The sequence below is a fragment of the Ochlerotatus camptorhynchus genome, unplaced genomic scaffold, assembly GCF_037179485.1.
Source record: "Ochlerotatus camptorhynchus isolate MF236.1 unplaced genomic scaffold, CSIRO-AGI_Acam_v1.1 ptg000317l, whole genome shotgun sequence".
Classification (NCBI taxonomy): domain Eukaryota; kingdom Metazoa; phylum Arthropoda; class Insecta; order Diptera; family Culicidae; genus Ochlerotatus; species Ochlerotatus camptorhynchus.
In genome coordinates, this window is record NW_027040805.1 from 707442 (window position 1) to 720467 (window position 13026).

Consider the following 13026-nt stretch of genomic DNA (forward strand, 5'->3'; position numbering starts at 1 on the left):
AAATCATGCGTGATCATGGGAGAGATTGAGAATAGATTTTTTAATATATTCTCAAAACTGCTTATTTAACTAGACATAAAACGTAACAAGGACTAAGTTGTGTTCCTTTCGTTACTGAAAAATCCTGTTATGTTAGTTTGAAGCAGTCAGAACTAGGGTTCGGTTCGGTGGTAGATTTTACAACGTAGTGCACCACGAAAAAGTGATATACCACCGTTACATGGAGTCTTATGGGGCCAATACTCATTGCAATCTGGTTGTACAACCGCTATGGTTTTAAAATGAACGATACACAAATAAATAAAAATACTGTTCAGTTAGTCTATTCATATTAAATTCTATGCTTATGAGTAAAAATACGGTGTATGTCACAATATTTGCATAACACCGAAGACAACATATCTTGAAGACTCTTCCATTTTCTCAAACGACCGGTATGATACAGGCACAATCGCGTCATCTGCCGCTCAAAGGTAAATACTCTGAATGAATTGGATAGCAAATAGCGAATTCGTTTATTATCGGGGTTGGAACCAGTTCCAACCCGTGCGAACCCGAACGTTTTATCAGTGCGAACCTCGACCCGTGCCAGGTTTTAAAAACAAACGATCAAACTGACGTTTGCTAGAAAACAAGCAGACCCAATCTTGATACCCGATCCTGGTTGGAACTGAATAATAAACGAATTCGCTAAAAGTATCCATCCCAAGAAGAGAGGTTTCTGTATTTGCTCATTTATCTATGCGTTGCTTCCACCTTCGCTCAAGCACAGTGCTACTGTGTCAGTCGCTCAGATTCAGGCAAAGTTGCCAGTCTTTTTGATATGTTGCCTTCGATTACACCTTGAAATGGCCAATTACGGGTGAAGTGGAGTGCGACGATGTGGAGCTAACTCTACTTGGAAATCATCGTCGCAATTTTAGTTGAAAAGAGACGAACCAGCTAAGGGCTGAAAGTCTCTATAATACAGCGAAAGAAAGAAAAGATGTTAGTTGAATACTTCCAAACGCAAGCGTTTATTATGATGATAGATTATTATGAACCATAATTCTAGCAGTTCCATCCGGCGATACAGGTTGGTGGCATATTGGATGGTGGACATTCGTTGGTATCACAGGGGTTTGGTCTGCATTCCATAGTCGGATCGCAGCATGCAAACCACGGCCAATCACACACTTGTTTAGCAACATTGAAATGCAGTCCTGGAGGGCACATCATTTCACACGCTCTTCCGGTTTCACACTTGTAGTACTTGGAACAATTGTTGTGGCGGAGAAGTAATGGCTTCGGTGGGTTAAATAGTGGACATAGTGGGTTTGGATCACAGTTGTTACAGTTGTTTCCTCCTCCGCTGCAAGGTGGTGTTGGGGTAGGACAGATTATTGGTGGGCATGGTCCTGGTGGTGGTGGTGGTGGTGGTGGTGGTGGTGGTGGTGGTGGCGGTGGTGGTGGCGGTGGTGGTGGCGGTGGTGGTTGTGGTCCGGGACAACCAGTTCCTGGACCGCATGGGTCAGGCATGCAGGGAACAGATGGATCACAGCAAGCCTGTTGAGGCCAATCGCAGGCCATCTTGACGCGGTTGAAGTGTAGTCCAGCTGGGCAGTCGTATGTACAGGCACGACCGTTGTGACATTTCAAGAATTTCGCACAGATGGTATGTGGAATAAGCACTGCCTTGATAGGATTGTACGGTGGGCACCGTGGGTCCAGAGGGCAATTAATCAGACATGTCGTTGTAGTGCAAGGGGCCTGCGCTCTGATAGTGACGCCGCAAAGGGCAATCACTAGACACAACAATTTCATATTCAATTTCACTACAACGGACATATACCGCTACTGCTATGAATCAAGAATAAACCAAACCGATACTAACTTCTCCTTTGTGCACCACTGGTTTTTATACAGGTTTTGTGATTTCGCCAAAATAGATAGTTCACTCAAAACATTATCTTTGTCAAAATTTCACGAGAACTTGACACAATGTCAAAACAAAAAGATATGAACACGGAACTAGAATTCAATCGGCAGAAGCAACCTAGTCGAGAAAAGTGATTCATGTGCACTATTATAAAGCTTCTACTTAGCAATCTTGCTGCAGAAGGCCATGTAGATTTGTTTACGTCAGTTCAAAGTGTTGACGTAGCTAAGTTGTACAGACGAGGTTGGCCAATTCGGTCGTCTAGAGTTCGAGTTCAGGTTCTGGTGTGGGGTGTAGTGGGTAACAATATGATGGTGTGCTGTATAACTAATTTCGCAGCTAAATAAAATCAATAAATTCCTCCATCAAAAAACGTAGACAATATTTAACTCTGCTTCAAAATAAAGCTGAGTAGTGGATGATCGTAAAATGGTTGAATAAGCGCCTTTGAAGTACACACACAACTAAACAGTAGGGTGCTTCATTCTGAAAAAAGTGATGAATTTCTGATGGGCCACCCTCCAGTTCGATTCATAGCCCCAAAATATGAACCTGTGCAAAAATTGGTAAAGATTGATGAAGGTTTAGAGGTCGCGCCAATGATTTGAAATTTGTATGGGAATTACTATGGAAGAATTTAAAAAATCGCTTATATCGCTATAACTTTGCTTCTACTTGTCCAAATGTCGAAAAAATTTAGTATGTTATTGCTATGGCAATAAACAAAAAGCCTACAGTTGCTACGCTCAGTTTTGCAGCGTATCAAGAATTATAAAAATGTGAAAAAATGGCAAAATAGGGTAAATTGACAGATGAATATGTACAAGGCAACAACGCCAATTTCATCGCAACAACAACAGGCTTGTTGATCATTGTCATGACAACCACATATTTTTATTTTTCAACGTTTGGACAACTACAACCAAAGTTAGAGCAATGTAAACGAAAATCAATAATTTCCCATACTAATTCACCAAAATCTCCATACAAAATCCAAATCATTGGCGCGACCTCTAAACCTTCATCAATCTTTACCATTTTTTGCACAGGTTCATATTTTGGGGCTATGAATCGAACTGGAGGGTGGCCTATCAAAAATTCATCACTTTTTTCAAAATGAAACACCCTACTAAACAGTAGAATAGCAGCAGTATAGAAGCGTAAATGGATATGCAATAAGAGCTTGTCACAACCGTCCCAACAGCCATACACACCAAATTTTGAATCAACCTTCCAGCAAAACGAATTGCTTAACAGAGTCCAGCAAAATTAAGATTTACTGTGAATCCAGCAAACATGTTTGTTTGCTGGATGATCGGTAAAATGCGGGAACTGTCAAATAGATTGCAATTTCGTAAGTGGATTCTTTATCGCAAGTTGATTTATTTTGATTGTTTGATACTAGTTTTGTTATTTAATGTTTTGCTATTTAATGTGATTTTCCATCATTATTAAAGGTTAATTTGTATACAAATATCCGTTATAACAGTGCATCTATAATGTGACTTCCTTTTTATTTATTTGCAGGAAGAAGTGGATAATGGTCGGCGTTTACATTCATCGTTTTTGATAATATTTCTTCGATTTCGCTGAATTTATCGCTACATAATTTGAAATACAGCTATGATGCTAAAGTGTGAAATAAATTAAGTTTGAATTACAATTACTTTGATTTTTTCTCAAAATAATACTTTACTAATTTTGCTGATCAAACAGCAAAATAAATTCCTCTTCTGTATTACTGAACAACCAGCAAATTTTGCTGGTTCTACAGTAAAGTTCTGTCATTTTTATGTCAGATTATTTTGCTGGTTATCCAGCAATATTTTTTTGCTGGAGGGATTGCTGGATTTCCAGCTCGGCAAAATCCAGCAAAGTTTTGCTGGTTTCCAGCGAAATAAAAATAGTGTGTTAGTAGCTGACTAAGTTCTCCAGATTTGCTTGTAGGGGTCCACCAATTTGATCTTTGTCGATCGATTTTTCTAGTGTCATAACTAGAACTTCTGAATGAGTACAAAAAAAAGGTTTTTGAGAACTTCGTGCAAAAATTTGACTGGTTGAAACCAGATACCAGCGAGAATTGCTTCCTTACCAAATTGATTTCCTACGCAAGTGATCAATCTTGATGTGAATTTCGTGTATAACCACGAGGAGCATTTCTTAGATTAGCTTAGCTTAGTTTAGACTGACTGCACATATCAATGGTTGCTACTCCGTGATTGTTCAGAATCAGTGAAATTGTACAATGAATCAACTGAATCGAGCTGGGAGTGACCGTCCATTCTTATTGTACAAGTTTCAGTGACTCCATATTTTGTAAATCAATAACGGCGCCGGCCGCGTCCTTGCAATCAGGTGGGAGTAGGGAATGAATATTAGAGTGACCTTTGTTGTTTGTGGGCCGTGTTTACCTCTGCACCCCAACAAAAGACACACGAAAGGAGATTTTGTTAGTAAGTGATGCGACCATGGTTTTAAATGAATCAGTGTTATCATGCATTATACTTGGATTTGCCTGAAGCCTAAATAAACGTTCCATCATCGAATAGCTAAAAATAAACTCAGAGCATGAGCATGAGCAAAATTGAGCGCCCGCGACTGCCAACAACAAAGAGCTGAAAACCAATTCAAACAAATCAAATCAACAGACAAAACCAGGATGAAATTATGAACCTATCAGACACTATAATGATAATTTTTATTTGTAAGAAGCAATAATAGGTGGTAAAGTTTGGGTATGACATATACAATTTTGTCAATTTTGCTTTCAGAAGGTCACAACCAGTGATTTTAGGATCGTTGATTGCTCGCTCATCGTTACAGCTAATCGCTATTGTGACCCTCCCAAAGCTAAGTTTACAGGTTTTGTGTGTCGTATTCAATTTTTTCATTCTCTTCTTGCATCTTGTAAATAAGAATTAACATTAAAATATTTCATAGCTTCATAAACCGAAAAATGGCATTTTAGCTGTAATGAGCATTTGCAAGCTTGAATCTAATGATGTTCCGTTATCGAAGAGCTGGAAGAAAACTTAAATAATTTAAATCAATAGATCCAGTCTTAATGAAGGCTGAAAAACGAGAATAATTATACAGCCACGACCCCATTTTGTCAGCTATCAAAGTATGTGTATATCTTAAACATCCATCTTGAAGGAGGAAGATATGTTTTTTTCTTTGATTTGTTTTCCGTCGATCTTCTTTCCGTGCTGAGCACCAATGCTACCGACGCCAGGGAGGCACAGCTCCCACACCTGGCACCCATCAACTCATGAACCGAGGACCAACGGCTTTACTCCCCTTCCAAAGGAAGGCGTGATCAGAGATGTTATGCCTCAGAACATCCCGGCGGCGCCGACTGAAATTGAACCCAGGCCTCCTGGGGTGAGAGGTAATCACGCTTACCACTACACCACCGGCGCCGCTGAGGAGGAAGATATGAAATAACAATTATGTGGAGAGGCTGACAGGATCGGGTCATAACTGTAATGTGAATATTAGGAAGATTTATCATCATCAAACTGTTCTTGAATTAACCTGGAAGAATGTTTGTGAATAATTGTTATACAGATAAATTAAATTGATTAACTAAATGGTTCAAACAACAACTCCAGCCTGTAGAAAAGATGAAAATAGGGAATCTTTACAATGTGGATCCTACGCTATTCCACTATCGATAGGCTGAAAGTATTCAGTCTAGATCAATAGATTTAGCTATTTGAACCTAAGCTGGAAAGGAAGGAAAAATATACGAATCACTTCCATCGTAGTAAAGATGTACCACATACCAAGCCATACCCAACAAACAATTGCCTATTGAAGAAACGACTTCTTGACGATTTTATTCCACTTCATGCTTAATAATCGTTGTACTATTTTTAATAATAACTTCTGTTCAGGCTTTGTTCACACAAATCTGGAGAATTTATTCAACCACAACATCGAAATATTTGGTGTTGAATAAGGTATGTCGAGAAGCTATTATTCGACTACGAAAGTTATAACAGAGCTTATTCGATCAAATTTTTAATTATTTAGCGTTTATTAGACACCATTACTTTCTTAAACAGCGATGGTATAAAGGTGTAGTAGTAGACGCTTGATTCTCATGTGAAATAATGTTTAATTAGACACTATATTATACATTTATTAAACGATTACTTAACTACGAGATAATTATTCCGAAAATAAGAACGGGACAGAGCAGGGTTGTTCTTGTTTGGTGATTATTTGTTGGTGTCATTATTTCTGTCGAAGCACGCACCAGATACTAGAAAATTTATTATATACATACATACATACATACACACATGTCGTTAGATGGGATTCGAACCATGACCTTCCGATCAAAAGCCGCTTGCCTTGCCATCTGACCTATCCTAGAATACATCATATGGGCAGCTAAATAAGCAATAAAAGCTTGAATCTGAATACATATTAGCAGTCCTAGCCGTAACTCTAGCTAGTTCAAGGAGATGTGAGAATGATTAACTCATTCATAGTTGTTTAACATGAGACCAACGTTACCTCTCTCTCTCTCTCTCATTTCGATGGAAAGGATGCTATTCTTTTCGATAGATCTATGAATTGGTTGTCGTGAGTGATACAATCTATGATTACGATTTAAATTAATAAGGCGTTGAAAATAAATAAATAAAAAAGGGTTGAGGTTGGGATTGAACTCGTGACCTTCTACTTGGAGAGTGGAAACGGTAACCACTATGCTACCAATTTCGTTTTGTTGTTAGCCTGAAGCAGTGTTGTCGAATAATGAATGAATACGCCGTTTGTAAAGCATTTACAAAGCATGAAATTAAAACATGGTGGTATAAGAGCTATTTTGCTGACTGTATTCACAATTATTCAGTTATATTGTTTAGCAATGCAATGAAATCTAATAATGGGGCTAGAAAACATTTATTGGACGTCTAATAAAGCATTTTATTAATTCAATTGAAAACAGTCGAATTAAAGCGACAATGTATGTACAAATTACACTTATTCAGATTGTTATTAGATCAAACTTCTGGTTCTGAATCAGGAAGAGAGTCAACGTTTATAAAGCTTTTAATAAGTAAATTAATCATATCAGAGCAAACGGTGGAATAAAGGAACATCTATCGATCTCAATGAGCTTTTTTCAGCACATAATTCGACATCCTGTTTTATTCAGCATTGTACATTGTTATACAGCATTTATTCAATGTGTATGCTTATTTGTGACTTTGAATTGTTTGTTGGGTATGTTCGTCATATAAACGTTAAACATACACTAGAGAAAATCAAATGATGTTATCAGTCCGCATCGTGCTCTCTTGCCGTGCGGATCTATTTGCTTTTTGTTGAAGGAAGTGCTACTACTACCTAAAACTACAACAAATTTAAACACTTTTCAGTGCTCAATATACCTGTAAATTTTTCTACATTGTTTGACTCTTATTCCTCTTCGATCCTTGTTTGGACTCAACCTGAGGTAATCCTTCTTGGATATCGATTTGGAAAATTCCTCTTCGATCCTTCAGATTCTTATAGTAATCTGCTTGGAAGTCGATTTGGATACAAAATTTACTGCTGCCATGGCGCAAAAGAAAAGGGAAATCTCTTGATCCCCCTCCTGATGAAATTAATTTGAGCAATCAATTTGATTTGCTCAAGGATGATGAGAATGATCCATCATCCAGGAAAAAATCTAGTAAACTTTCCCGGCTTAATGCCAAGAAGGAAAAGATTCCCCCTATTGTGATAACCACTTCCGATTTCCATGCTCTTCGCATGGAACTTTTGAACTTTAAGTTTTCACTACAAATTGGACGTCGGGGTGAATGCCGTGTATTGGCTGAAACCTTGGACGGATTTAAATGTCTTCTCAAGTATCTTAGGGCCTGTTCATAAACTACGTAGACAGTTTTTGGGGATTCTTGACCCCCCCCCTCCCCCTGCGTAGACAATTGTCCATACAAAAAAATTAAAAATTGTATGGGCCGTGGATAATTGTCAACCCCCCCCCCCCCTAAACTGTCTACGTAGTTTATGGACAGCCCCTTATTGAGAAGCAGCACAATTTTTTTACTTACGACACCAAAACTGAACGTGTGTTCAAGGTTGTCATGAAAGGACTGCTCGGTGGTGAATCCTTGGATCAGATCAAAGATGAACTGGCAAAATTACTTGGAGTTGTGCCACTCCAAGTAATCAAAATGAAAATGAAATCCCGTTCTGGCGATTCGCGCAACGGGATTTATAATGATTTTTATTTAGTTCACTTCAAGTCTAGTGAACGAAACAACCTTAAGGCCTTGGAAAAAGCTAGCCTTATGCTTAATATTCGAGTGAAGTGGGAACACTTCAGGAAGACTGGAGGAAATTTCCAAAACCTCACCCAGTGCCGTAAGTGCTGGGGATGGTGTCACGGAACAAAAAATTGCTACATGTCAGCTAAATGCATGAATTGTGGAGATTCCTCTCACGCAAAGGACGACTGTCCTGTGAAGGAAGATCCTAAACAAATTAAATGTTCAAATTGTGGTGAAATTCACAAATACAAATCAAGCGATCCTACAATCTCGTTCAAAGCTACATGTAGGAAACGCTCCACGTTAACGACCAGGTATAAATTCCTCTGCTGTTAACAGCGGTTAGCGAGGAACAAATTCTACATTCGTACCCGTAGGTACAAATATCACCCCTGCTTCATATTCTTCATCTATACCTACTTCCCTCGCTGCTAACAATGTTCAGCGAGTTAATGGAGCTACCTATGCTCCTATTGAAATGGGTAGAAATCAAAATACTAACCAACGTATTTCTAACGGAAATTTTTAAAATTTTGACTTAGGAAGCATTACTGCTCCTAAAATGGATTTTTTTGAGAAATTATTAATTGAAATGATTTCTGATATGCCTAAATCTAACTCCATGTTTGATGCTATTCAAACTGGAGTAAAATTTGCGAACAATAATGTCATGACTTTAAAGTTCTGCAATCGATTTTAAATCATTAAATATTTTAAATTGGAATGCTCGATCTCTTAAAGATTATGAATACGAGCTATTTAAGTTTTCGAGAGTTCAGAACGAGCATGTTGCAGTTATAACTGAAACGTTCCTTAAACCTGACCATAAGGTTAATAGGGACGCAAATTATTTCATTTATAGAATTGATCGTCTTGATGGACCCTGTGGTGGCGTTGTAATTGTAAGATTCGCTTACAATTATGTGGGATTCATCATCAGAGGATGTTAGTGGACACCGCATGAACCGAAGATGCGATATACCTAGCTGCGGTCTAATGCAAGAAAATTGGAGACCGAAAAATGTAGAGTGTATTAGTGAGGTAAATTAGTTATGTCGTAAAAATAGGAAACAGATTGCCGAATGGACTCGAACCACAAACGTTGCGATTATCAGACCTGTGATTTCTCCACTGCTCTCTCTATGCTTCTGAATATGGATAGCCTAAAAGCAAACATGAAGCGCTCGTTTTCTCGCATACTCGACATCGTATGCTTTTTCTGCTGGAGAGATTCGAGGCAAGCGTGTGCGTCGTTCTACAATGTTCTACAATGTGCGTCGTTCTACAAGCTTACTGGTATAGTCGAAAGTATAGGTAGAACACGAAATAAAAAAAACTAGAAGGGTCTGTGCCTAGGGGCACGAACGGAAGCTTGACGTAGGACCGCTAGTGGAAGGAATAAATATGAAGAGCATTTTATTCTTTTAATTGATCAATTATCTATTATCTCAACTCTTTCCGGTTTTTAATTGTAGGCGTACCAAATTTGTAGTAATCTTTTTCAAAGAGAAAGTTGATTAAGAGAATCAATCAAAATCACTTGTACCCCTGCTTCCAAGTTTGGTTACAAGATTACAACTCTGGAGAGCATTTTGTGTGGTCGTTGGGGGCTTGTGTATGAATATGGACAAACAAGCACAGATAAATTCTATTCCAACTCTTTACTTGTGTAAGCTTGATGGCGTGTTTAGTGTAGGTGACAGCACCACGGACCTCATTTTCCAGGAACACCGCCACGGCGAGCCAGACCACGGATGGTGGTTATCTTGAAGAACTTTGCGTTTGGTTCTGAATATGGCGATGAGTGTGCAAAATATTACCATCCTCCCTATTCGTACGCGCCCGAGGATCGGAGGCGAATGCCACTTCGACTTGTTTCGTCTACTTACTACACTCTGACGACTGTGCTGGGGAAGCAACATATGCATGTAGGTAATTGGTGGATTTGTTAGTTAATTCGACGCTTTTGAACAATGCTGGACATTTACAAGTTTTTCAATAGTTTCTTGTCGGGAATCAACATTCGGAAGCAATGTTATCGATGCGTAGCCATATTTCTGATCGATTGGTGATAAAATTATTGAAATTGGACCAGGGGCAGCTGAGTTAATAACGTTCAAAATCTTTCTTAATTTGTTACATGTTCCATTTTCGGTTTTCACAAAGTGTACCCCCATATAGAAATCAAAGACGTAGTCCTACGTCAAAAAGACAAAAAACCATTACATCGCCTGCATGGTCAATTTCTAACATTCGTTGTGATTTTCATAAACAGAGGATGATAGGAAACGGAACTAACATTCATTGTAATAGATTTTTGGTTTGCGTGTACCAGCATGAAATTTCAGGAGCAACTGCAATTCGTGCTAGTTGGCGAGTACACTAGCGCGAGTAAATCCGCACAGATGTAAACACCCTGGGTACTGCGGAGTCGACCAATTTTATTTTGCAAGCCAATGGGAAACTGCTTGAAAATTTTCTGAAGTTTAAAACTGGTTTGCTTTTTCTCAGTTGATTCCCGCCAAAAGCTCTGAGCCAGGAGTGCTCGAGCCCGCATGACTCTATCAAAGTTTGTTTACATACATGTTTCGCAAAGGATTGTTTTACCACAGACAAACAGACATAACACATTGAATATTTCTCACCGTAAAAGATCATCGCTAAAACATTACCGCCATCTGTTGAGTACACTGTGGTGGGTAGTATACTGAACAGATGGCGGTAGTGTGTAAACGTCAAACGCAAGGGAATTGACTATGCGCGCCACAGATGGCGGTACTACCAACTACGATACTTTTTTCCTACACAGCAAAAACAAATGTAATATCGATCAACGTAATTCAAGCTGATGTATGAAATAATGATGTAATAGCAAAAAGCAGATACAATATTACATCAATGGATGTAATTTTGTTCGCAAAATCGATGTACATCGTACAACGTAATATTACACAACCGGCGGAATGATCTCTGTGCAGCTGTTTGGATGTAATATTCAACAACTTTTTTTTTCTTTGTATAACCACGAAGAGCATTTTTTATAGCAAAACTTACCATACGAAATGCTCATTGTTCATTTTCGTCAACAAACTAACACTTCTTCTTTGTGTTTCACCTTTGTATGAAGCGCCTAGTGCTCGCCCTCTAGTTGTGAGTGCTATCAGAAGCAGCATGAAACACCTAATTGTAAAAACGTAACTGATCAACCGTTACGAAATGTCATATTCGAAATTGCAGTCGCTAAAATGACGCAATTCCGTTGATCGTCGTTTTTTTAGAAAGAGCTTTTTTAGCTGTGCACGGAAACCGCAAAATACGCAAAAATGACAATAAAGGACTCAATTTTGACTATAAAGTGTGCATATTCGACTAAAACTGGACTACACCTAAAATGTGTGTATTTTTTAAACCTTTTATGAGTATCTGTTACTCATAAATGCATAAATTTTATTAATTTTTATTCTAGAATTTCTCATAAATGTGTAAAATTTTAGTCATTTTATGGGTAGTCCCGTTTTCTTTCAAAAATGCTTACTTTATAGTCATAAAAGAGATTTTTGGGATTACCGTGTTCAGCTTCACCCATGCCAGGCACGAAGTTATTGCTGCGTTCGGGTGTAAAGTAAAAACCTTTAAACTCATACTTACCCCAGTTTGGTAATAATCGTAGCTGGTGATTTTTTTAGCTTGATATTGTCGTCGATACAGCTGAAAACTGGATAAACATACTAGCAAAAATCTATTTTACTCTCGTTCTATACGTTATACATAGTGTCGGAAGAAGTGCGCTCTAACTCTGATGACAATAGTAGCGGATGCTTGGAGGAGATCCATTAAATACGTCACACTCTTAGAGGAAGGGGGGTTTACAAATGTGAGACAAATTAATGTATTAGCGGTGCCGGTGGTGTAGTGGTAAGCGTGACTGCCTTTCACTCCAAAGGGCCTGGTTTGAATCCCAGTTGGCGCCGTCGGGATTTTTCTGAGCCATACAATCTCTGATCACGATGCCGTTGATATTTATCCACGAAAATCATGCGTGATCATGGGAGAGATTGAGAATAGATTTTTTAATATTTTCTCAACACGGCTTATTTAACTAGACATAAAAAGTAACAAGGACTAAGTTGTGTTCCTTTCGTTACTGAAAAATCCTGTTATGTTAGTTTGAAGCAGTCAGAACTAGGGTTCAGTTCGGTGGTAGATTTTACAACGTAGTGCACCACGAAAAAGTTATATACCACCGTTACATGGAGTCCTATGGGGCCAATACTCTCTTCAATCTGGTTGTACAACCGCTATGGTTTTAAAATGAACGGTACACAAATAAATAAAAATACTTATTACTTATTATTAATATTAAATTCTATGCTTATGAGTAAAAATACGGTGTATGTCACAATATTTGCATAACACCGAACACAACATATCTTGAAGACTCTTCCATTTTCTCAAACGACCGGTATGATACAGGCACAATCGCGTCATCTGCCGCTCAAAGGTAAATACTCCGAATGAATTGGATAGCAAAGTATCCATCCCAAGAAGAGAGGTTTCTGTATTTGCTCATTTATCTATGCGTTGCTTCCACCTTCACTCGAGCACAGTGCTACTGTGTTTGTCGCTCAGATTCAGGCAAAGTTGCCAGTCTTTTTGATATGTTGCCTTCGATTACACCTTGAAATGGCCAATTACGGGTGAAGTGGAGTGCGACGATGTGGAGCTAACTCTACTTGGAAATCATCGTCGCAATTTTAGTTGAAAAGAGACGAACCAGCTAAGGGCTGAAAGTCTCTATAATACAGCGAAAGAAAG

The 13026-nt window shown here is 38.5% G+C and overlaps 1 protein-coding gene across 1 annotated transcript in view; it reads right to left on the reverse strand.

Moving 5' to 3' along the window:
- The window catches only part of LOC135707765 (multiple epidermal growth factor-like domains protein 6), a 76234-nt gene that overhangs the window by 46260 nt on the left and 16948 nt on the right, over nt 1-13026 (reverse strand). Inside the window, exon 3 of the mRNA XM_065229646.1 lies at nt 1053-1814. Within this exon, the coding sequence (XP_065085718.1) occupies nt 1053-1814 (762 nt within the window). The remainder of the gene's footprint in view (nt 1-1052; nt 1815-13026) is intronic.